At 60.0% G+C, this 21,799-nt stretch overlaps 1 protein-coding gene across 4 annotated transcripts; it reads right to left on the reverse strand.

Moving 5' to 3' along the window:
* Positions 1-251: 251 nt before the first annotated feature.
* On the reverse strand, positions 252-20,934 carry LOC116994478 (spectrin beta chain, non-erythrocytic 2-like). Of its 4 annotated transcripts, none has more exons than XM_033056200.2 (33): positions 20,396-20,934; positions 17,202-17,309; positions 15,683-15,838; positions 14,861-14,992; positions 14,562-14,753; positions 14,397-14,480; positions 14,163-14,281; positions 13,899-14,013; positions 13,547-13,630; positions 13,138-13,253; positions 12,835-12,979; positions 12,536-12,642; positions 12,339-12,417; positions 12,057-12,176; positions 11,851-11,982; positions 11,337-11,593; positions 11,096-11,219; positions 10,737-10,931; positions 10,299-10,454; positions 9,612-9,832; positions 9,121-9,298; positions 8,651-8,797; positions 8,029-8,427; positions 7,593-7,712; positions 4,960-6,465; positions 4,469-4,549; positions 4,162-4,248; positions 3,943-4,034; positions 3,657-3,742; positions 3,014-3,080; positions 2,727-2,890; positions 2,312-2,446; positions 252-2,101 (listed from the first exon to the last, which is right to left on the reverse strand). In XM_033056200.2, exons 1-33 carry the CDS (start codon positions 20,822-20,824, stop codon positions 1,866-1,868), a joined length of 6,369 nt encoding a protein of 2,122 aa, XP_032912091.1. In that variant the 5' UTR covers positions 20,825-20,934; the 3' UTR covers positions 252-1,865. The 4 variants fall into 4 exon arrangements, with proteins under 4 accessions (XP_032912091.1, XP_032912093.1, XP_032912090.1 ...); XM_033056202.1 differs by having other exon boundaries at positions 253-2,101; positions 12,351-12,417; positions 13,547-13,633; XM_033056199.1 differs by having other exon boundaries at positions 253-2,101; positions 13,547-13,633.
* Positions 20,935-21,799: the final 865 nt, after the last annotated feature.

Here is a 21,799-nt window from a genome sequence, read left to right on the forward strand (position 1 = left end):
CTGAGCACGGCTTCCGCTGGCTCAGCAGGTGGAGGCTGCATGCACGGGCAGATTAGTGGGGGGGGGAGGAACTGGCTTCTGCCATAGGAACGCAGGATTCGTCAGCGGGTTGCTGTGGGGCCAAGTGCCAGCACGAGGGAGGAGAGAGGGGAGGCTGTGGGTGGGCAGCTGCCTCGGGGGGACAACGAAGCCTGTACAAGGGGGGTACACTGAAAGCAATTCTGCAGATGCCAGCATTGTCCCTTGGGATGGTGTTATCTCTAGTGGCATGTGTCACCCCGTGCTCCTGTGCTGGACTTGGGCCATGGTGGGACTCTTGTTGAGCTTGTTAGCATCGACCCCTTAGGGCAGTGGGGGGGGCCCTTAGTAAAGCACCCTGCGCCCACTGCCCCTCTGCCGGGCCCCGCAGCTCTCAGGAATGAACTGGCACCAGCCCACCAGCTGCTCTCCCGGTATGAGCAGACAGAGCTGGAATGCTGTGTCTCGGCCTCCTCGCTGGCCTGGACAGGCCTGGCCCCTGCCCAGGGCATCTCCCCTCCCAGCCTTACCATCCTGCTTGTCTTTTCCCATTAAGGAAGTGCAGGCAGCTGAGCTTTGGTGCTGGAGGAAAACAGGTGTCAGAGCCAAGAGTGATGGAGCCAAGTGTAAGACACAGGGGAAGCTCAGAAAGCACACCCCCGTCCACACAGCAGCACCTTGAACGGGCATTCCCTCCTGCTGGGAACGTGGAGAAAGTCCCTCTGCTGGTGACGCTGGTGTGCCCACCTCCACCTCAGTGCCTGTCTCCAGCCCAGCAACACTGCAGGAGGGAGATGGGGTGGCAGGAGCATTTCTGCTCTCCCAGCCCTTACTGCAGAGCTGGGCTGCAGCCAGCGCTTCTATTTTAAGCCCCACACAAGCGTTTGAGGAGGCGAGTGGTGTGCACAGCTGAGCCTGACAGCCCAACAGGGAGAGGCCATGCTACCCACTTCCCTGGAAACTTCCCCTTCTTCCTCTAGGGCTGGTACAGGCTCAGGGCAGGTTGGACCAGCTGCTTTTCCCCCCTTCCCAATACAGGCGGCAATTTGGGCAGTTGAAACTGGTGTGGTCTGGTGAAGTTACTGCAAAAGTATCTGGGCTGCAGGAATGGGGGTCTAGCCACACACCCCTGTCCCCGTCTGGTCACACAGCATTCACCTGCTGTGCCCTAGGCTAGCAGCCACCCTCTGAGAGAGCAAGGCTGGGCAGGTTTGGCAGGCTTGGCAGGCAGGAGTATTGACTCTGTAGGTAGTGACTTCCCCGCTAAGCTCCCAGGGCAGGGAAAAGGGGCCCAGATAGCCTGCAGGATTAGCTGGGCTGAGTGCAGGCAGAGGGGAAAGCACGGGACAAAGTATCTTTGTGAAGGGCACCAAACGGCTCAGGCTTCCCCCAAGAAGGACTGAAGCTCATTGCAGAGCCCTCCTGATCTGAAGCTCCCCTGACTCCTTAGCAAGGACCACCTTAGAGAGAGCTCCTTTCCTCCTGTGCCAACAGGTGCTGCTGGACAAAAAACACTCCCACGCTAAGCATCTATTTATCTTTTAATAAAAACCATCATCCACCCCGCTCTGCTTATGCTGTGTGTCATTAGGGTGCCTGGGAAGCCAGCGGCACCCAGGAAGAGTACTGGGCAGGAGGGGTGCTCAGCACCAGGCTGAGGCTGGGGGCTGCAGTGGCTGGGGCACAGGGCAGCCCTGAGGCTGGCTGGAGCAGAGCCACTTGGCACAGCCTCTTGCCCCTGGGTAGGCAGCGAGCCCTGAACTGGTGCTGGGAGTAGAGACCATGCCAGAATGGCCCAAGAGGAGGACAAAAGACAGGTTAGAGCATTTTCTCCCTTTGTCTTGGCCTCACTCTTTCTTCCCGAAGAACTTCTTGAAGACAGATTTGTTCTTGATACGAGGGGGGCTGGTGGTCTTCTCCCCTCGTGTGTCCCGGGGGCTCCCTGTTTGGGCCACAAAGGAGTGACAGCGCGCCCGGGGCATGGCTGACACCTGCTCCCCGATGTACAGCGTGACAGAGTAACTGCTCCCAGCCTCCACCGCCTCCTTGGGCACGGCCAGTGGCGTGATCTTCTGGTAGGTGGCTGCAAGAAGGAACAGTCAGTGGAAGGAGCAGGGTGCCAGCTGGCCCTGGCAGCCCTCTAGGGCCCTTCCCAAATGGGGGCTGCAGCCAAGGGCAGAGCTATGCAGGATCAGGTGCGTGCTGGAGCAGCATCGCATCTGTTCTCAGCTGTCTGTGGGGACAGAGGCAGTGGTGCCACCTCCTGGCGATGACAGCGACATCAGGACTGTACCTGAGGTGAAGGAGTAGGACCTCCTCTTGTTGGCCACCAGCCCATAGTCGTCTTCTGGGCAGATGTTGTCCCACAGCCCGGGGGATGCCCTGGGTGACCACTGCTGCTCCTTGTCCCCAGCTCCCTGAGCATTCTCTGAAGCAGAATGGAGACAATGTCACAAGGCAAGGCCATCACAGAACACCCCTATGCCAGTCTCAAAGGGAAGAGGGAAATGTATGACTGTCTCAGTATCCCAGGAAGTGAGGTAAATGTTCCTTTCCCCAAGTCCCAAGCCCTGGGACTCCTAGCCCAGACACAACCAAATTGGACTGACTGACATCCTTCAGTCTTCCCCAGCTGTCTCCCATGTATCTCTCTGGGGTGGGGAGAGAAGCTAGGGGACAGTGGCAGCCCAGCCAGAGAGGAAAGTCACCTGCTGCTGCCACAGTCCCATCGACTGGGCTGTCCTGGCTGCCCAGAGGCCGCTGCAGTAGTGTGCTCGCACAGGGTAACACCACAATCTCCTGGCTCTTAGTGGTCGTGACCTGATGATGTCCCTGGAGGTGGGAGGTCCCAGGGCTGGAGACCTTGCTGAAACTGAAAGTAGCAGAGATATAGCAAACCAGACTGGCCCACCAACGTCCTGCTGGAGCAGCACTCACTGGCAAATGTGGGAGAGAGACAGAGCAAGATCCAGCAGTCCAGCTCCTGGCTACTCACCTGCCAGTACCACCGGCACCCTCGACACACCGTGCTGCCGCCTGGAAGTAATCCACTTCGGGGAAACCTGGGGGCACAGCAAACATCCTGCTGGATGCTGGCAGGATGCTGGATGCACACAACTGTTGCACAGAGCCAGTCCCTGATCCGAGCGCCCAGGCTGCATGGCTGGCTCCTCCAGCCTTGTGCTGTAGTGCCTGCTCTTGTCCTGATAACCAGCCTAGGATTTCATAGCAAGGCTTGAACTCCTCAGGTATGGGTACAGCAACAGAAAGATCTTAGTATTAGAGATGTCCTTGCCTCAAGGGCAAGCAAGGCATTTCCAAGCCCAGAGGATATGGAGGAAGACCAAGGCACAATTATAATTTTCCTGACACGGGCTTTTTGCTGCTGAGGCACCACTGACGTCAGCTGAGCTATTCCTGATTTATAGCTGTGTATGTGGTGCGAAAACAAAGCCTCCAAATCCTGCCTGGCAGAGAAATGCTGTTCCCAAGGCAGGCTAGGAGGATGCATAAATCAGAGTAAAATGTTGTGCTGCTTCTCTTCTGACCCCCCATGTATCAAAGGGCTCAGCAGAGGCTGAACAAGCATGGTAACCACATAGAGCTGGGCCCCTGCTCTGCCTGCAAGGACTGCTCACCTGAGTTTTGCTGCAGCTTTGAGACCCATTCGTTCATGAGGGGTTGGGTGGGGGCCCTCAGGAGGTATTCAGAGCCATCCTGCAGCCTGCAAGGAGAGGGGAAGGACTATGATGTAGGTGCAGATACAACAGCCCCCACCAGACCACGAAAGAGAAACAGGTGAGAAAGGAGGAAGGAAATCCTCATCCCACTGAGCTGATCCTGCCTGGGGGCTTTGGTACGTGTCTACCCCAGCAGGCACACACTGGGGAGAGCTGTGGTTACTGCCTTGGACTGGGGACTCACTGAAGCCTGAAGCAGTTGGTCTTCTTAGTGTACTCAGCATCTGGGGTGCAGACTGCTCCGGAGAGGTTCAGGGGAAGGGCCACTACGGAGCTCTGCAGCACAAGGGAAAGCAAGAGCAACACCAGGGTTGGACGGCTCTGCCTTCCCTGGCCACAGGGCCCACAGCCATCAGCCTGCTGCCAGCCCCCTCCCATGTCATCCCAATCTCCCCCACCACACCTTGAGGCTGTCCCTGCGGTCCTGGTAGAAGCACAGCGTCTGCCTCATCAGCACGGCGTGGAAGAGGCCCCAAGCACGGCAGCTGGCCTGTGGGACACAAGCAGGGGACAGCTGTGATGCCAACAGCTTTGGAAGAAGACAGATGGTCTCATGTCGCTCAAAATGCAGCCCAGCCCCTCTGAGGGTCTGCCTGAGTACTGGCCAGCAGTACTCCCACAGTAGTTCCAGGAGCATCCCTGGCTTCCTTCCATCCCCTGGCATGTCCCAGCACCCCTGTCCCAAAGGAGCCCCACAGCCATATCTGTACCTTTCTCCCTCCTGTCTGCAATACGTGCTTCCTTTCCAGCGTCCCCTCCATCATCTGAAACTCCATTTTACCAGGAAGGACCTGCAAGGGCACAGAGGGTGAGTGAAAACTTCTCTGGGGCTCAAGGTACCATCTCAGCCTCCATGCACACGAGGTCTGTATGACCCATCTCTGGTGAGCGATGCCAAAGTGGGAGTGGGATGACAATGAGGAACAATGTTCTCACCTGGGCAGGGGCTGGGCTGTGTATCAGCTTTAGGGGTGAAGTGCCAACTTGCTGAGGCTATGAGTTGGTGAGGTGTATGTGCGCTGCAGGCACCCCAAACACCACACCTAGCCTTTCCCCACCAGCTGAAGAAAAGGGGCCACTGGAGCCAGGGAGTCCCCAAATACACGTTATGTTTGCTGGAGTGGGTAACCAGCTGCTGCCTTGGGTGCTCCTCAGCCCCCCACCTGACCCTGAGGGAGAGTCCCTGGCCTGTGGATCTCACCTTGCTGCTCTCTCTCTCCTCTTGCCCGTGCCCCCACTGATCCCAGGCACTGGAGGCATCCAAGGGGGCTGCAGATACCAGCTCCTCCACGTGGGAAGAAACTCTGAGCCCAGTGGGGCTGCCACTACCGCTGTGCACCACCCTGGGGCTCTTCTCTCCCGACGGGCTGTGGAGCAGCTGGGCAGTGGTGGGAAGGCTGAATTTGGCCACTAGCATGTTGTTGGCTGATGAGAGGATGAGGGGACCACCAGCAGTGGTGCTGGGGCTGGGCAAGCTGCCTGCCCTGCTGCCCGTCCCATGGCTGGCACAGCTGCCTTCTGGTGGGCTCTGTGCCTGTCGCTCGTGTGCCCCATCCCAGATGGCCTGCAGTTCCTCCTCCTCTTCCTCAAACTGCCTGTGGGCAGGGTGGCAAACTTCCTTAGTGCCCAGTGCAGGGCTCTGGGGCTGTGGAGACCCCAGTGCCCACTCAAAGACAGAGAGTTGTGTGGGGGCGGCAGGGGAAGCTGGGGACCCTCTGGGCTGGCTGCTGCTGGCTGGCTGCTGTGCACAGGCAGGGCTGGGGATGGCTCCAGCCCTGCCTGGGATGCTGGCTGGGGATGATCCAAGCTCCAGCCAAGCAGCTCTGTGATGCCTGGCCCTGCCAGTGGTAGTGGGGCTGTCATCCTGGCCAGAATGGGTGGTCAGCTCATCCCCCACACCGACACGGGACAGCTGGCTCGGCCTCAAGTCCAGAAGGTCTTTGCTGGTGTTGCTGTGGTGCCGCAGGTTCTGGTGCTCCTTCCCAGCACGGTGTGCCCTTTGCTGGCTGTAGCTGGGGTTGAAGCTCACCTCCTCAAACCATGTTTCTTGCTCACTCTTGGGGGACATCCCCAGCCTCTTGCTGGGCCTCTGGGGACTGTGCCCATCTTCCTGCCATCCAACTCCATGTGTGCCTCTGGGCTTCCAAGGCCTCACCCCTCGATCCTGCCTCTGCTCCTGCCCCTCTGCCTCTTGCTGCTGTGCCGCAGCCTCTCGGCGGCACCCCAGGACCACAGCATCCCGTGGCAACTCCAGGCTGAGCACAGAGCCCAAGGAAACACGGGGGCATGTGATTTTTGGGCTAGGGAGGCAGGGCTTCTGAGGGGCTGCCCCGCACTCGGCATCGATGTCCTGCACCAGTGGGTTCCTGACATAGAGGAGCAGCTCCCCGAGCTGAGGTCCAGCAGCAGCTGCCCCCGGCCCCCCCTTCCTCCAGCCGCACTTCTGAGGCCACGTGTGGCTGGGGCCATGGCACTCCTCAGGCGTGGGCCGCAGGGAGCTGTCGCCCATGATGCCCCGGAGGGTCAGCAGCCGCGCCTGCTCCGCCCGGGCCTGCTCCCGCCGCTGCAGGCTGTTGAAGAGACAGCCAGCCCCGGCCTTAGGAAGCGTGTGGGAGACAGCCGGCGCCCCTCCGCTGGATGCTGGAGGGCGGCGGACAACAGCGGGCGGCCGCTTCGCTGTGCAGGCCTTCCTGGCCTCCACCTGCACCTGGGGAAGCAGAGGAGAGAGGCGTGATTCCCATGGCTGGAGCTTCCACCACCCTGTGCCAACTGCCCCCTTTCCATGCTGCATCTGGAAAGCAGGGAGCTGCAAGGGCAGGCAGACAAAGATGCTCACCCAGCAGCACATGCAGTGCTGGGAATGACAGAGCTTTGCCTCAGTCCCCTGAGGGCTGCTCCCACACTGGTGCAGGCAGGGTAGAGGCAGACAAGGGAATCTGCCCACGATGGAGTCCCCCAAGTGTGGTACAGCTGGGGCTGACTCTGCCACACAGTTTTTCCCTGACACTGCTGACTTCCAAGCCATCACTTTTGGGTGGCTACTGAGACAGCAGTCACTGCTGTCCATGCCTGCCAGCCCTGTATGCTCCAGGCAGTAAAGCAATGAATGCAAGGGAAAGGACTGAGTGCAGACCCTTCCCCTCCCATTCCTTGCAGACCCTCTCCCAGGCTTCCACAGCTGCAAGAGTCTGCAGGAGCTGGAGCAGTGTCCTCTTGTATCCATTAGGCTGGATGGTGCCCATTACCAAACCCCTCCTGGCAGCCCAGCAGCCCCTCTCCCTGCCTCAGGCCCTCCAGCCTCTCTGTCCTTCTGCCCTCTCCCTTGGGCTACTGAGCCTGGCTGCCCTTGGTGCTCCTCACACAGAGACCTTTTTGACTCCGGAACAACAAACAGATGTGAGCCCAAACAAACTCCCAGACTCCAGGGTTACAAGCCAAGCAACCTGGAGTGAGACCCTCCACCATCCCAAAATATGCACCTCACACAGCTCCAACCACCCTTGTCCCCTTCAGCTGGCTACACAAGGAACTGCTGCTGCCCCAGCAAGGGAGCAGGGAGGCTCTCCCACTGGCCACCAACTAGCCATACATCCCATGGCCACCAAAACTATTTCAATTGGGGGGGGGCCAAACTGCAGCAAGCCCGGCCTGAGCCCCCTTCTCACATGTCCCAGCAACCCACACTCCGGACCCCACAGCACCAGAAGGGTTTTCCCTTTCCCAATGGACCACTGCCAACAGAGCACAGTGGCATGGCCAGGAGGGTTGGTGTCAGGCAGGTTCACGCCATGCAGCCACTCTGCCCAGCATGCACAGCCTTCCCCAGGACGTTACCTCTTCCACCAGCTGGCGAGGTGGCTTTCTTTTTCGCTTTAAGCTACCCCAAGTGTTTCCTAAAAGCCCCTGGCAACGCTTCCAAAAGGTTTTACAGCCTGAGTGTTTAGTGGCGGGGAGCTGAGCAAGGGGAGAGAAAGAGACACACAGAGAGGACAGAGTGGGCAAGGAGCTGCAGCAGGACAGCACAGGCAAAGTGGGTGGCGCAAGCCAGCCTCAGCCCTAAGGCATCACGCAGCATCAGCATGGCCAAAGGCCCCTCTCCCGAGACTCACACAGTCCCAGCAGCTCACTTAGAAATAGCCTAGAGGGGTCTCAGCTTGGGAGTTACCCTGCAGCCCTCACAGCCTCCCAGTCTGCATGGGGCACAGCTCCAGAGAGCTCCCTGGCTGCTTGCCCACGGCTCTGCCAAAGCCACCCACCATACCCCCCGTACCGTCGGCAGTGCCTCCTCCCCTGGCTGCTCACTGCTGGCCAGCAGCTGTGCCTTCTTCTTCTCGCCCTTCTTGCCAATGCTGAGGATGAGGTTGACCGTCTCCCCGAGACCACAGGGGCCCCGCGGTGGCAGCAGCAGCATGGAGGTCTCAGCAGGATCCCAGGTGGCAGCCTCCTTGGGGGGTTCCACATCATGGGGTGTTTTGCTGCTGGGCTCCCCCCAGCTCTGCTCCACTCCTGGTGGGGCATCGGAGAGGGATGATGCGGGTGGGGAGATGGCTGTTTTCTCTGGAAGCTTGGCCTCTAATCTTTGCACAGGCTCAAGGAAGGAGCAGGGCATGAACTTCACTGGGCTGTGGATGCTTTCCTGGTGGGGTGCAGCATGTGAGGCATGCTGCTCCTGGGAAGCAAGGCAAGAGAGGGAACATGAAGGAAGGGCTGCTGGAGGCAAGCATTCTCTCAGGACAGCCTTCCCTTTGCCCTGCCTGAACCCCAGAGACTCCCAGAGACTCCCACACATCCCTCCCTTACTTCTGCACCACCCACTTCATCCAGTGCCTCTGCTACCCTCAGAATCAAGGCTGTCATTCTCCCTGACAGTCTCAGCATGGCTGGGTACTCACTTGACCAGTGGGGGATGTGCTTGAGAGGCTCTCTGGGTCCCTCCTGTTCTCCAGTCTGCTCCCCAGATCCTGCTGGTGCCTCTGAGCTCGCCAGCGCACCAGCACCCAGCCCAGCATGCTCTGCAGCTCTTCCAAGCGCTCCTTTATCTGAGGAGAGGAGAGATGCTGGGCAGCCTGCAAGGACTCCTGGCCCAGGGACACTGGCTCTACTAGGATATCTCACAACAGAGCAGTTAGGAGATTTTTGGGAGTGGGATACAGTCACAGTCACACAGTCACATCATTCAGATCTCAGGATCCACTGGATGAAACTTCTTCCTGCCCTGAGCAGCCCTAGGGATGCATAGCTGTCCCCATCCCACTTACTGGGGCTCTGCACCCATACCTTGCTCTTTCTTTCATGGTCTGTCCCCAGAGGACATCAGGGAGTGCTGAGAATTTCCCCCCGACCCTATTTCCCCTGTCCTTACTGTTGCACTCAGGTAGTGCTCCTCAGACACCAGCTGCTGCCCTGCTGCTGCTAGTGCCTCAAACTCCTTGAGTTTGTCTTCAATTCTCTTCTCCAGTTCCTCACAGGGAGTCTCTGGGAGACTGGAACTGCTTGGGCTTTCAGAGAAGATCCGAGCCCGTGTGTCCTCTGTCCAGGAGCTGTGAGCACGTAAAAGACAGGCTGAGGAATGACCCAACCTTTCTTCAGCCCTGCAGGCCCCAGGGAAGCCATTCCCATGCTCAGGAATAGCGGGAAGCAGCTCAGTGAGGTTGTGGCAAGGCTGTTGGGGCAGGACAAGATGCTGCAGGGCTGCCTCACAGCAGACAGCTGTGGTGCAACCCTGCATTCCAGGCTCCCCATGGTCACGCCTGGCTGCAGCTCCAGCACTGCCCACATACTTGCCAATGCCATGCTCTCACCAGCTGCCCCCAACCACCACAGAAGCAACCCCAAGAGCTCACTGCCACTTACATCATGGCTAAATAATCCTTGAAGAAGTGCCGGAGCTGGCTGGCCTGCTGCACACGGAGCCGGGTCTCCCGCAGCAGCTCTTGCAGCCCTGCCCAGGCCCACAGAGTCTCCTGCAGCTCCCGGCTGATGGGGCACTGCCGAGCGGGGCACAGCTCTTGCAAGCGGGCAGCGGCCCTCTCCAGCTCCTCCAGCTGCCCTTGCAGGCTCTGTGACACTGCACGCTAAAGATCACAAGGCAGGAAAGGTTCGAGATGCATCCAACCCCTCTGAACCCAGGCTGGACTCCCCTGCATCCTGGGATGCAGGGACAGAGGAGAGGATGCTGGTACATGGGCTGCAGTGAGTGGGCAGCGCTAGCCTCTGTGGGGAGCACAGGAACGGCACAGAACTGCCTGGTTTCCCAGCCCTGTGTGCAGAGTCGCTTCCCCACCAGTGGGAAGACGAGTGAGGTGCTGGCAGCTGGGTGTTGGCACATGGGAGCTGATGCAAGCTCTGTCCCCTTGCCTGGCCCATGCTATCAGAGGGGAGCAGAGCAGGCAAGTCCCAGCTCCACTGGAAAATTCCAGCCTGCCCTGCCACACTGTGCCAAGGCTTACAACACCTGGGCCCCTGGAGGTGGGGCCAGTGCCTCACTAGGACAGCCCCAGCCAGCCGGGACACCTCCCTGGCAGTGCTCGCCTGACTCACCTCCATCTCCTGCTGGCAGCTCAGCAAGCCCTGCAGCCCTTGCAGGTCCTTCTCACTCTTCACCGTGGTGAAGCTGTTCTCTGCTAGGGCAATGTCTTGAGACAGCGCCTTGGCTCTGCTCTGCAGGGCCTCCAGCTGGGGGGATACCTTCGCCACCTGGATAGGCAGGAGGGGACACAGAGGGAGATTAGCCCCAGGGTGGAAGCCCCTGTGCTACCACCTGCCACACAGCCCCAGCCCACCCCACCCTGCCACCCAACCACAAAAGGGCAGGCGCTAGCCATGGGAGAGACAAGGATGCCAGCCTCGCATAGAGTGGTCCTCATGAATCCCAATGCCCTTGTGTCCCACTCATGACAGCTGAAGTGCGTGACCTGTCCCAGTTAGCTGGCATGTCCAGCTGCAGAGGAACCACCCCGTTGCATCCCCTCTCCCTACCAGACGCTCCAGGTTCTCTGTCTCTGCTGCCACCTCCATGACCCGCTCCCGCTCCTTTGCCACGTCATTCAGCATCTCCACGGCCTCCTGCAGCTCTCCCAAGGGGCGGCTCATGTCCTCACTGCTTGGAGACTTCTCAGCCTGGGCTGAGAGCGGGGGAAAACACCCCTGCGAGCCGCAACGCCCACTCCCTGGCTGAAGCCAGCAGAAACACCAGATGTAAGAGATGGGCAGTGACACCCCAGGCAGCTGGGCTGGCGGGGAGCACTCAATAGGGTCCCCTTGTAAACCACAGATCAGCCCTTGGTCCAGACCCAGGTGCTCTGTGATCCCAAGGGATGCCTTGCCCTGCTGCTCACCGCTGCAGATCCCTGCTGGCTCTGTGCCTCCTCCTCTTGCAGGTCCTGCAGGAACTCGGACAGCACCAGGGAGTCCCGCAGATCTGCTGCCCTGTGCCGCAGGGCTGCCTGCACGTGTGCCAACCTGTGGGAAGAGGTGCTCATCAGAGCTGCTGGCAGCTTCTACACCTCCTCAGGGACAACATCTTCCTCCCCACCCAACCTGAGGACCAGAGAAGAGGCACCTTCCTCCAGGACTCACTTCTCCTCCACCATCTCCACCTTCCTCTGCATCTTCCTTGCCCCCTCGTGCTCAGTGGGCGACTCGCCTGCTACTTCTTCCCTCAGTGCCTGCAGCTTGAGGCCACACAGCTGGAGCTGCTTCTCCAGCTGGCTCATTTCTTCCAGGTCCTGGCGTAGCTCCTCTGGGCTTCTCATGGCAGCTGGTTCCAGGAGTGACCCAGACACATCTTGCAGCCACCGCTCAGCCTGGTCCAGCTCCCCCACCAGCCTCAGTGCCTTCAGGGAGAGCAGGGAAACCATCAGCCTGGCTCTGAGCCACCCAGAGGAGCAGGAGCCATGCTGGCATCCCACTGGGGGTGCCTGGGGCAAAGGCAGCACAGTGGGAGAAGTGTGCCATCTGCAAGGGCAGCCAGAGACGTCGGTGCCATGCAGCAGCTCCAGGCCCCACAGGTGCCAGCCTCACCTGGTGACCCCCAGCAAGCTGCTACAACTGGAGCAAGCCCTGTGCTCACCCTAACCCTGACTCCACATACCTTATCAATTTCTTGCAGCACTATGCCATTCTCCTGGTGCTTCCTCTGCAGGTCCTCCCACAACTCCCCCAGTTCCCGCAGCATGGCCTCCACCTGAGGGCTTCCGGGAGGTCTCCCTCGTGCTGGCCCCTCCTGGGAGGCAGGGAGGGCAGTTAGGATGGGCCCCACATCATGTCCTCCCTCATCTCACATCCAAGCAGGCTTACCAGGAGCATAGCTCTGGCACTGGAGCTGGAGACCAGGGGCTCTTGCTGCATCCGTGCTCCCTCCAGGCTTGTCACTGGACATGGGGGGACTCTCACACTCTCCTTGTATGGAGACAAAGTCTGCCGAGGAGCAGAGACATGCTGGGTTAGTGGCCAGACCAGGTGAGCGTGCAAAACATGCATGCCCATGAGCAGCAGGAGGGCGTCAGGGAAGCGAGTCCCTCCCCAGCAGTCTCCTCTTGGATGGGCAGGGAGCAAAGGGGACTCTTGGAGAGACAGTACCGCATTCACCACCTGGCAGACGTCCTGCACTTGGGTCTCCAGCTGTCGCATGCCCCACTCAGCCTCTGCCTCTCTCCTCCTTCAGCAGAGAGAGGAGAGGGACAGTCAGGACTGCAAGGTTCCCCCTTGCATTTGGGAACTCCATCCCTGTCCCCGCTGACTGTCCCGCTCACACAGCCACCTCCACAAGCTGGTACCTTTTGTTGTCCCCTCCATGAGGGGGCTGTCCCATTGCTGGGGAGCCAGGGTTACTCTCCTCTCCTTTCTTGTGCTCTGCCTTCTTCTCTAGCACATCTTTTGGTACCTGCAGCACAAAGGTTCCCATTCCTCCTTGGCCAGCACAAAGCATACACCTGCTTTGCACTTATCACCTCCCGTAACTGGTGGGACCAGATCCAGAAGCATTCAGCTTGGATTCTGTCCAACACCTGAACCCCTTTCCCTCGTCCTCTCAAAGCAGAGGAGCTGAAGATGCCTGAAGGAAGATAGTGCTTACCACGCTGCCCAGTCCTCTTGTCCATTTGGCTGCTGCTTCCTTACCCACAGCCCCATAACTGCTATTGTCTCCTCGAGGGTCAACATTTGGAGCTGCAGCTTTGCCCCCTGGGGAACTGCTTGCCCATGCTGGGGCCTTCCCTGTCCTGGGAAAGGAAGGCAAGAGAAGCCCAGGGGAGCAGAAGGTGAAGGGAGACCTTGAGTGGAGCTGGTGCCCCAGAGACAGCCTAACCCAGTTCTTTCCCAAGCCTCTGGCTCCAGTGCTGGGAGGTCAGGGTTGGGATCCTGCCCAGCTATGCTCTACCTCAGTGCCTGCTGGAGCTGCGCCCAGCTCTCCTTTACGTCTCGGTGCTTTGAGGTCACTCGGGCTGCCAGGCTGGGCTGCAAGTTTAGGAGCTGGGACACTGTCACATCCAGCATCTGGAAAAGAGGGAGCAGCTGGGAAGTGATGGAGACAGGGTTCATGAGGGATGAACCACCATGGCCATGGGGAGGGTGTGGGATGACAACCCGCCCTCTGGGGGCAGAAGAGGCAGTGATTTCCTATCCTGGTCCTTGGCTGTCCCCAGGGAGACTCTCCCATCCATCACACAGCCCCACAGCTGTGGGATGCCCACAGAGGCCACAGTGCTGCTGGTGGCAGAGCTGACCTGGGAAAGCTCACACTCCCCCTCTGTCAAGATGCTGCCTAGGTCTCAGAGTCTGGTACTCACCATCACCTGGCTGGCTATATCCCTGACATCCCGATCCTGGCATGGCTCGCCATCCCCTGGCTTCTCTGTACTGCAAATGCTGCTCTGCTGTAAGAAAAGGCCAACAGGTCAGCAGTGGGAGAAGGATGGGGCCCTGCTCCCAGCTCCAGCAGAAAGAAACAGTGCAAAGCTGCACTTGCCAACCTGGGTCCCTTTCTCCATCCCCTGGTTCTCTCCCCAAACCCCAGGCTGAGAGTGCTGGGACCACAGGAGCCTCGACACAGGGGACAAGAGCAAGGTGCTGCCCACCAGGTTTCATTCAGCCATGCAACAGCCCCACATACCAGGGTGAACCTGGCTCCAGTGCAGATACCTTTGCATGGATGGCCCCGAGCAGGATATCTGCTTGCTGGAGGAAGGAGGCCACCTCCAGGGCCAGCTGCAGAGCCTCGTGGTGCTCCTTCAGCGTCCCCTGCAGCCGCAGCCACCTGAGCAGGTGGAAGGGGAAAGGTGAATGGCAGTCCGTGCCTGTCTGCGCAGCTGTGCAGAACGAGGCCAGGAAGTTTAGGGGGTTCTGCTTCCCAGTCTGTCAGCTCCTGATGCCCAGCTCAGCCCTGCTCATGCATCCTCCACTCACATTTTGTTGAGGTGTTTGCGCCGGGCTGAGATGTTTCTGCTCTCGCTTTTGCCTTGTTTCTCCAGCTTCTGGGCCAAGCTGTTCAGCTCCTTGTGCAGACTCTGGAACTGCTGCTCCTCCTGGCCCAAGCAGAGAGGAAAGAACATCAGCATCCCTCCTCAGGGATCTGTGCCATTCCCCAACTTCAAGATATTGGGTCCCTGACAGGCTGGCAGCCCCCCAGCAGCCTCTCACCTGCTTCAAGTCAAGGATGCGGCGGGTGAGCTGGATCTTGTCCGGGCTTTCCTGCAGGAGAGTCGCCAGAGAAGGCTTCTCCTCCTGGGTCAGTCAAAGGTGTGAGAAGTTGGGGGGAAAGCCAGGTTGTCCCCTTCCCCACCCCGTGCTTCCCATCCCACAAACCTTGTGCTTGATCCACGCCTCCAGCCGCTCGGCTTTCCGGTTAAAGTCCTGCAGACTCCGCAGCCCCCCCAGGGCTTTGCTCTGGCTGGCAGCCGTCTGCTTCAGGAGCTGCCACTGGTCCTGCAGGGCCAGCAGCTGCCTCCGCACGGCCTCAGCACTGGGGCTTGCCCTCCACATCAGCTGCTCACCCATCTGTGGGGCCAAGGGACCCACTCAGCATCAGGGCTTCCCAGGGACCCAGGGACATGGGTACTGTGGCTAACAGCAGCCATGCCACGCCATGCCCTGCCTGGCCTCACCTGATTGAGCTTTATCAGTGTGTTCTCAAAGTCCTTCATGTCCCTCTGCAAGGTCTGAGCCACCTCCTCCCAGTCCTGGAGGTCACAGCCGTCCTTCAGGTCCCGCAGCTTGCCCCGCACCCAGCTCTCTGCCTGCACCATACAAAGAGCCACGTGGCTGGGGGACTCCACCAGAGCCTCGAGGACACGGCTTGGGGAGCCAAGCCCAAACCTTCCCAAAGCTGTGACAGGGACTGGAGTGCACCCTTTCAGCTGACAACCCATTTGCTCTGGGAATCAACAGGCCAGCACAGGCGCTCAGGACAGCATCTGTGGCAATGGGGATATGAAGGTGTGCAGCACCTCACTTCTTTCCAGCATCTGCCTCAGCCCAGCAGGAGAAGCTGGGCTTGCCCAAGCAGGCCAGTCTGCACAGAACATCCCTGCACAAAGCATCTCTCCGTGCTGCATGCTGCTCCCCAGTGCAAATATCTATGCATTCTTCCCACCATGGCATGGAAGCAGCCCCCCCACCATCTCGGTTCCCACGCTGCTGGGGAGGGACAGGGGCTGAGAGGAGGAGGAGGAGGACGGGGGACAAGGAGCATGCGCACACGGAGAGGAAGCAGGGCCCTGGTGTGGGCTGACCCCCTCTCCCTGGGGCTGACAGCCAGGGAGAGGCAGCCAAACATGATCTCATGCCACAACCATGGCTTCGCTCAGGCTGGGAGTTCAACCCTCCCTGCTGCGCACCCCACCCCACAGCTCACATGAAAGGCTGCCGGTGGCCCTCCATCCCACTTCCTATGCAGCCCCTTGAGCAAGTGCCTCAGCTGGCCTTACCTGCAGCATCTCCCGGTTGAACTGGGCTATCAGAGGACTCAGGTCAAGGAGAGGGGCTGCTCCCACACCACTTCTCCCACTGCATCTTGGTGCTGCAGCAGACTCTTTGCCCTTAGGGCTCTCTTTCTGGGGTGATGACACTGGGGATCCTGCCAACTGGGGGGAGCAGAGGCAGAGTAGGGGGTGTCAGTGTGCTTACACAGGGAGCCCTCCCCATCACCCCCAGGAACAGTTCAGAAACCCAAATCAAGTAGATCAGCATGCCTTATTCTTGATTCCACTCCTTCACTTACATATTTGGGGCTCTCCTTCAGCACACTGAGGTACCACTTCCCTCTACCAAGGCCACACTGGTGCCTTTTGCAACCCCAGCAGGGGGCTGCTGGGCTGTCCCTCAATTGGGTCACTTCCTAGGTCATTTCAGGCTGTTGGGATGGCACCCAGCACCTGGACTGGTCCCAGCACCCACGCTGGAGACGGATGCAATGCTTGCTGCCCCTCCAGCCTGAGGCAGTGCATCCCTGCGAGGAGCATTCATGTCTGTAGCATCTGTTTGGTGCCACACAGGGGGATGCTGCCAGGGGATGGGATGGAGGGGCCATGGGGCAGGTTCCTGGAAAGCCACACCACTCCTTTGGTGGCACCCAAGGCCCCCATCCCCAGTGAGTGGTTGGAGGGGGCAGAGAATGCAGCATCTCCCTTGGGATTTGGCCTTGTGGGCAGTCGACGCTGACGAAACCCTCTGTCATGGTTCCAGCTCTGCCAGGGGTAACAGCAAAGGTCAGCCAATGAAAGTGCTGGCCCTTCTCCAAACTCAGCCCAGGGCCCAGCTGCATGCAGCCCAGGGGACAGCACCATCACCCGGGCACGCACTTCCCACCCTTCTGCCCAGGAATATGGATCTGACTGCATACTAACTGGTGGCAAACAGGAAATGGAGCATTTTCAGGAGGAGCCCAAAGGTGCAGAGCTTGCTGTCTCCTCTCAGCAGGCAGAAATTGCTCCTGGGGCCAGCCTTTCCTCCTTGAGAGGGCTGGGTATGAGCTGCCCCTGAGCCCACCAGGGAGCAATTTTCCAGGAGTCTGTGGAGTGGTGGGGTTTGGGCAACTGTTTCAGGCTCTCTAAGTACTCTGGCATGTGCTGCCTTGCTGACAGCATGGGACTCACTTTCCAATGCCTGTTCTACTTAACCACAAGAACTACAGAAATCCTCTGTATTTTTTTTGTTTTGTTTTAAATAGCAACACAGATTCTCAGGCCCTCCTGCAACTCTGTGACCTTTAGTCACTTGGCTCAGCCAGGGCTGGAAGAGCCCATAATCTGCCTCCCTTGAAAGCAATAAAATCTCTGGTGCTGCCTGGGGGGCTGATTCCTTGCCCCATCATGCCCAGCTCCTTTCTGCACTCACTGAAAGAGGCAAGGCTCCATCCACACCTGGGCACACCACCAGTGACCAGCCTCACTGCTCAGCTCGAAGCTGCACGCCATGGCCCCTAATGTTGAGGGCAGGGGGACATACCGCATAGAAGGGAGAACATCTGTCCACTGGAGAGCAGAAAACACTGGCCTGAACACTCCCAGGCTCCTGCTGCTTCTCCTCCGCATCCACATCCTTCCTGAGGAAGACCTAGAGGCAGGAAGGCACAGCTGTGAGCCTGGTAGTGCTTAACTGTCCCATCAGCCAAGGCGACAGAGGAGCATTCACCCATCTCCCCGTGCCCTGGGCCAGAAGCGGCTGCTGGCAGTACCCAAATGCTGCGTGGCTGTGCTCTTGCCCATCCCTCCTCATGGGTCTAGGACAGGCTCTTCTGAACAGCATCCACAGCTCCCACTATGTGTTCAGCATAGTGGCAAGAGCTCCTAAGCCTGCTTTGCTCAGTGCTTTTTCCACTGCAGCTCCCAGTATCCCAAACACCCTTTTCTCTCCTTGAATTGACTCCACAGCCAGCAGGAACCCATTTAGGGATCACCACTGGTCCCTGGTTATTGGTCATCTAAGGATGTTCAGAGTGAGACTCCCCTGCCCTCTTCCAGGACAGTAGGGCAGAGGCATGAGGGCACAGGATAACATTAACTCCAACATCATGAACTTGAATCCTCTCAGCTGCTGATCCCTGATCTCAGCCTAGCTGGGAAATGAGTTAAGGGGGCAGCTGGTTTGCAGGGAAGGGCTTCCAAAGGACAGGGGTGAGGGTGGAAGCAGGAGAGGCAGGAGGAAGGAAGTCCAGGAACTGCAGCCAGGCACAGAGAGGATGTCCAGGATGAACTCCACATTACCTTATCCTTGATGCAGCACAGCCCCAGGAGGAGAGGTGCGTGGGATTGTTTGGATCATGCCCAAGGGCATTAAGTCTCATTCTCTACAGATGGATCTTTTCTTGGGCTGTTGGATATAACAGGGACCTCCTTCCACTCCCTTCCTGGGGCCACCTTGCTGTCTCTGTTACAGCCATCCAAGCAGGCACAGGGCAACAGAACCAGGGGGGTGGACAATGTGTGCTGCTCTGACAACCCCTCCTCTGAGACCACAGCAAACGGGGTGCAGGATCAGCCAGAGCCAGCTGGCCGCTGCTCAGGCCACTCCAAACTGAGGACACTGTCCAAGGGAAATGAACCTAGGCAAATCAGAACTCCCTCCCTGCACTGAACATGGCTTCCCATAGCTCTCCAGGATTGCAGAAGAGTCCTGACATGAATGGCAGCTCCCAGCATAGAGCTGCTGCCACCAAAAAGGCTCAGAGCCCTACAAATGGCTCACCAGCTCTATAACATCTAGGGGAACAGCACCACTGGACCTTTCCAAGGGCCTGCAAAGCTTGCCCCGTGGCTGCAGAGGACAGACCACTGCCACATCCCACAGCACCCCATCCCAAGCAGGAAGAACAGTCAGGGTAGAAGGCTGAATCACAGCCCAGCAAGCACAGTGAGAACTCAGCAGGATGCTATCAGAAGGGGAAGACACCTCCTTGTATGACCACGGGGCTGAGAGGTCCAGATGCATATTTAGAGAATGATAGAGAGCTAAATGTGAAGTGCCTGTGAGGCGTAAGACCCTAGAAAGTTCTGTGCAGTAATGTCTCATGCTGGCTCCCAGGGCTCAGCTGTGGGAGACAAGCATGCAGGTGACACGGGAGCTTTATTTAAAGTCCCTGTCTCACGATCCATCAGCCGCAGGAAAACAGGGCTGCCAGCACAACGATGACTTCATCCTTCCCGCAGAGCTGCTCCACCGGGACTACCCCCCCTCGGTCCCTCTGCCTGGAACTGGGTCCCCGATCCGGCAAAACAGCAAACTCTCTCAAAAGCCGAAGCCTGGGAGAAGGAGCTGTGCCTGCCTCAGCATCCACGAGATGCTGTGCTAAACGCATCCTAGCAGGACCCCAGGCTTCATGTCATGAGCAAAGCCACACGTGACATGAGTGCGGCAGCCTCAGCTGCCGCCTCTGCAAACACTTCTTTCCCCCTCTAAAAGCAAAATTAACACGGCGCATATGCTTGCCGCATTCCCATGGAATAGGCACCAGTGACTTCCCACGAACAAGACGAGTGGGGTCAGACCCTCCTAGGCAACACTGTGCTCATCCCGGAGGAGCTCTCCTTCCTACGGGGTAGGAGTGAAGGGCGAAGCCAAGGGCTGCGGGGCACGCTTGGGAAAGCACTACCGTGCTCTGTGCGGGAGACAGTGTCCCTCCTCTCCTCCAGCTGCCATCCCACATGTTCTCCCCTGCCCCTCAGCTCCCTCTGTCCCTTCCAAAGCTCCATCCTACAGCGTGCCCACCTCTTTCAGCTCCACACGCTCAAGCTGGACAGGGAGGAGGGCCCGATGCTGGCAGCCTCCCGAGAGTCCCACACCACCGTGCCCAGCACGTGTCCCTACCTTATATGAAAGAGGGGAGCCCTCATGCCGCTGCCCTTTGGGCTGCGCAGACTCCGGCCGCCCAGCGAGGAGCTGCTTGCGTGCCGGAGGAAGCGGCACCTCTTGCGAGGCTGTGCCTGGCCTTTATTGGCAATGAAGATGAGGATGTTGGCAGTGGGCTGTGCGGCTCTCCCTAGCACTATCCTGCCGGGAAACCAGCCGTTGCAGATCAGGGTTAAATCCCAAGGAGGTCCTGCCTGCTCTTGCCAGAAACTGCGACGTCTCCGAGATGCCTTCCGTCCCATCCCACACACACAGGGGGTCTCCCGGGCTCTGGCACTGTTGAATTTGTACCTCTGTGCCTGCTAGAGCTCAGACTTGGAGGGTGGGGTGCCGAGAGCCCTGGGTCCTGATCCTAGCCTTGTCCCAGCTTTGCCTGGCTGTGTGGCCCTTCATGAGTCACTTCCCTTCTCCCAGCCTCCGTTTCCCCTCTGGTAAACGAGAGTGAGTTCCCAGCTCCCCGCACTCAGCACAGGCATCTCAAAAGCTGAGCCCTCCATAGCCAGGCTCTGGGGCAGGGCTTTTCTCATCTCAGCCCCGGGGAAAGCTCATCTCCGCTAACCCGGGAAGACTTCCTGCCCTCCAGCCTGATGGGACAGAGAAGTGCGTGGGGGGCACATGGGAGGAAGAACAACTACCCCAGGAGCCCTGCAACCACTGCTACCTGGACGGCACGGGTTAAGGCAACAGGGATGGGCGCAGCCTCCCCAGGACCTATCTATCCCTTGGCAGCGAGGAATGAGGGAATGCAGGGAAGACGGGGCGAGAGCAGGGCACAGGGTACCGTGAGCGCTTACCTTGAACTGAGCTTTCCCTGTCCTGCTGTTGTTGTTGTTGTGGTTCCTCTCGCCGCCGGCGCGGGCAGGGTCCCCGGGTCCCCCTGACTCTCCCGTGCCAGCGTCCCCGTACCAGTTGGACAGCGTGATCTTCTTAATGGAGCGGGCCAGGGAGCTGCGGTTCAGCCGGTCCTCGTCGGTGCCCCCGTCCTCCCCGGGGCTGGGGCTGCGGGGCTGCCCGGCGGGGGCGGCGGGGCCGGCCCGGGCGTGGGCCAGGTAGAGGGAGATGCGCTCGTTGATGCTGCGGCGGAGGCCGCGGTGGCTGTCCAGCGCGGAGGCGAGGGCGATGCCGGGGCAGGCGTCTCCGGGAAAGTCCGCGGCACACTTGGGCAGCGAGAGCCTGGTGCTGATGGTGAAGGGCTGCACCTTCCTCGCCGTGCTGCCCGACATCCTCGCCCTCTCCGCTGCCCGCTGCGGGCACTGGGGGTCCCGGCCCGGGCACCGTGGGGAGAAGCGGCAGTGTGGGGCCCCCGCCGCCCGGGAGAGCGGCTGATGGAGATGGCCCGGGCAGCGCCGGCTCCTTGCCCGGGGCGGGCGAGGGCGCTCAGCGGCGGGGCGGCCCCGCGGCGGGGGGCAGTGGGACAGGGGCCGGCCCAGCGACCATGGCCGGAGCGGCGAGGCGCGGGCAGCCGTCCGGCCTCGGCTGCCTGGGCGGGCCCTCCGCCCCCGCCGGGGCGCGTCCCCTCCCCTGCCCGGTCCCTCCTCCCGCGGCGGGCCGGGCAGGCGGGAGGAGCTGCCGCGCCCCGCCGGGTCCGGCCCGTCCCGTCCCTGCCCGTGGCCGGCCGGCTTCAGTCGTCCGCCTTCTTGCGCAGGTTGAGGAGGCAGAGCAGGCAGGTGAGCACGGCCTGGCGGCTCTCCCGGGAGCGCAGCCGGCGCCCCAGGCGGCGGAGCGGCGGCAGCAGGCGCCGGCGGGCCAGCGGCAGCAGGCGGGCGAGCAGGGCGCGCAGCAGCGGGACGGCCAGCGGCGGGGCGGGCATGCTGCCCCCGAGCCTGCGGGCACAGCGTCACACCCCGGCTGACCCGCAGTAGCCGGGATGCTCGGCAGCTCCTCACGTTTTGGAACGTCTGAGCTGAGCGGGAAGTTGGGGGGTCCGCACCCCTCTGAGAGCGGGGGCTGCTTAGGGCAGGCTCGAGGGAGAAGCACTGGAGGGGGCTTCTTCCCACCTCTTGCCGGGTCACTCTTACCCTCTTTGGGATCCTTCCTGCTCCGGGACACCACTCAGCTCTTTCTCCCGGAGCAGCCTGGACTGCTCAGCTTCCCCAGCGTGAACCTGCTGCCAGCCCAAATGGCAGGAACAGCTCCAGAGCAAGAGAGCAACAAAAAGCCCCCAGCTGTTCATTTAAATGCCCCCTCCTCCCAGACCC

This window comes from Catharus ustulatus, chromosome 3 (assembly GCF_009819885.2).
Source record: "Catharus ustulatus isolate bCatUst1 chromosome 3, bCatUst1.pri.v2, whole genome shotgun sequence".
Lineage (NCBI taxonomy): Eukaryota > Metazoa > Chordata > Aves > Passeriformes > Turdidae > Catharus > Catharus ustulatus.